At 46.5% G+C, this 2620-nt stretch overlaps 1 protein-coding gene across 1 annotated transcript in view; it reads right to left on the bottom strand.

Annotated features, from left to right (window-relative positions):
• DOCK11 (dedicator of cytokinesis 11) overlaps positions 1-1890 on the bottom strand; it is a 147138-nt gene extending 145248 nt beyond the window's left edge. The window contains exons 1-4 of the mRNA XM_077771917.1: positions 1837-1890; positions 1520-1658; positions 1347-1420; positions 886-968 (exon numbers count right to left, since the gene is read on the bottom strand). Of these exons, the coding sequence (XP_077628043.1) occupies positions 886-968; positions 1347-1420; positions 1520-1658; positions 1837-1890 (350 nt within the window). The remainder of the gene's footprint in view (positions 1-885; positions 969-1346; positions 1421-1519; positions 1659-1836) is intronic.
• Between the last annotated feature and the right edge of the window lie 730 nt (positions 1891-2620).

The following is a 2620-nucleotide window of genomic DNA, read 5'->3' as shown; positions in this document are numbered from 1 at the left end:
CAGCAGCACAGCTACCATTGGGGCCCCGTACTTCGTCAGGGAGGACAGAGTTGTCAAAGATGGTGTGTCAGAACCTGATCTTCCCCCAGGACAAACACAGTGCAATCCTGGCTCTTCCCTCTGTCTGCTGTATAAACTTGGACTGGTTGTCTATCTTGGGATTCAATGTTAAAAGACATTTTGGGTGCTGTTTTCTCCTCTAGGAAAGTGTTTTGAAGACCCCAACAGACGACATGACAGCTTATTTCTTGAAAACATTTCCCACAGGATAGACAGACTATGAGGTCAGTAGTAGCATAGATGAGGAAAGGGACAACAGGGAGGTTCAAAGAGACTGAGTGACTGGCCCAAGGTCATCCTGCTAGTAAGTGGCAGAAGGAAGAGTTGAACTCTAACAAGGAAGACTGGATGGAAATGACCCCTGGGTCAGTAGGCTCCAGGCACTCAGTCAACTCAACTGAGAGCGAGACACTTTGGGGGCNTCTCTATCTCTCTCTGCCCCTCCCCTGCTTGCACGCCCTCATGCACACACTCGCTCGCTCTCTCTCTCTCTCTCTCTCTCAAAATAAATAAGTAAACTTTAAGAAAAAGAGAATGTCTGGGGTCACTGAACCAAGCCAAGTACCTTCTCGCATTTTCACTGACACCACTGGTCCGTACAGATGCATCGAAACCAAAAAGCAAACTGTCACATGTTGAAAGAATGTCAGTGAGCAAAGTAAAAACACATTCAATTATCCAAAGGGCATTGACCAAACACGCGAGTTGCCTAAGACTTTGCTTTATGATCAATTATAATTGTGAGAATCTTCCTAAACGGTTTGAAAAAAGGTAAACCGCTGAGGACCTCTCCTCCTGAAGGGTTCCAGTGAATTCCACACTTACCATGGCAACATTCGGAAGTCCCCGGAGAAGTCCTCGTACTTATAATTTACCACATGCCAATCTGTGCTGTAGGTTTTAATGCACTGAAAGAAAACAGGAATCTTTCATTTGAAACATGACAGACGCTCACATACAGCCAGGCTCGTCGGGTCTGCTTGTACGCTGACAGGTTTTAAAAAAAATTCGGAAAATGTTGACGCTGTGATTTTCCTGTGGGGATTAACATGGTCTCCCCTAAACCGACTGGCAGCAGTAAATCCCAATTCGTACAGCCTTTGGAACACTGTGACTCCAAGCGCAGAGGGCGCTCAAGTCCAAAAGAGAAAAGCTGAGAACCCATGTTGTGTGTCTAGACTCGGTATGGAGATCCACCAAGTCACAGTAATTTTAGTTCCCGTTTACAGTAAGGGAAGGATATTGTTTCAATATAATAATTACTCTGTGGACTCTGAGTGTCTTACCTCTTTGACAAACAAACTTTGGGCTCTTTTCTCGGCATCTTCTGGTACAGTCGACTGCACTGTTCNGTTGAGCACTGTGCTGAGCATGGAGCCTGCTTAAGATTCTCTCTCTTTCTCTCTCTCTCCCTCTGCCCCTCTCCCCTACTCGCGCCCTCTCTCGCACAAATGAAAACAACGAAGTGCTTGAGAACTCACAGATATATCTTCCATTGGAAACATAAGCAGGTCTCTGAGGGGGTCACTGTAAATCTGGGTTTTCCTTTGGGTGACAACATTCTCGTAGTCCAAGGGCTCAACAATCTTGGTCTTTTCCTTAATAAAAGACAAAAGTAAAGTTAATAGGGTCACACTCGCAAGAGATCAATTCGTCTCCATGTGCTAAAGATGCCAAATTTCATTAAAGAAGGGATTAGTGATGATAATAAGCGATTAGACGCTTTCACAACAGAAATATACTCCATAACGAGACCTGCACCTGCAAAACGCATACATACGCCCACAGATCTCTCCGGTAAAGCCAAGAGCTCTGAAGGGAGAGCACCATACTCTGTTTATCCGTGTGCCTTCCAAAAACAAAAGGTCAAACAGAAACTGGTATATTTGGAAGCCTGTCACTGGGTGACTGAAGCAGACGAAGTATCAGCATCCGCGTGCCTGGGACAGGCAGAGCTAAGGCAAGCCTGGGTACTGGAGGTGGTAGATCCGTCGGGAAGAGCATGAAAGGGAGAGGTTCTAGGTGGCACGCTCAGTGGATCCCTGTCGGGACTTCCAGGTGGCGTGGCCCCTGAAGGTAGGGCCCCAGCCTGAGGTGAAGGTTACAAGGAGCAGGGGCGGTGACCAAGAAATCCAGGAAAGGATTAACTAGAGCCCTATTGGCTGGCACTTACCAAGCCCCTTCTACTCGCCAGAAACCGTACCAAATGCCTTCTCCAGATTTTCTCATGTGATACTCGTAACCCCCCTACAAAACAGGCCTAGTCTGGGGCTCCTGGCTGGCTCAGTCAGTGGAGCGTGCAACTCTTGAGAGGTCATGAGATCAAGTCCCGCGTTGGGGGGAAGTTTACTCATGAATGAATGAATGAATGAATGAATGAATGAATAGAAAGAAGCTTAATCTTTGTCACCATTTTACAGATGAGGCAAACTCTGCATTCAACTCATACTATGTAACTTGTCTGCCTTTAGAGCTAGAATTCGAACCTAGCTCTGGGACTATAAAAGTTCTGTCCCTTCTACCTCACAGAGCCTTTCCTCTCCTCAGAAGTGCACAAAGA

Source organism: Crocuta crocuta, unplaced genomic scaffold, assembly GCF_008692635.1.
Source record: "Crocuta crocuta isolate KB4526 unplaced genomic scaffold, BGI_CrCroc_1.0 scaffold1269, whole genome shotgun sequence".
Classification (NCBI taxonomy): Eukaryota; Metazoa; Chordata; class Mammalia; order Carnivora; family Hyaenidae; genus Crocuta; species Crocuta crocuta.
The sequence above is the reverse complement of the archived record's forward strand: the minus strand, read 5'-3'. Positions and strand labels throughout refer to the sequence as shown.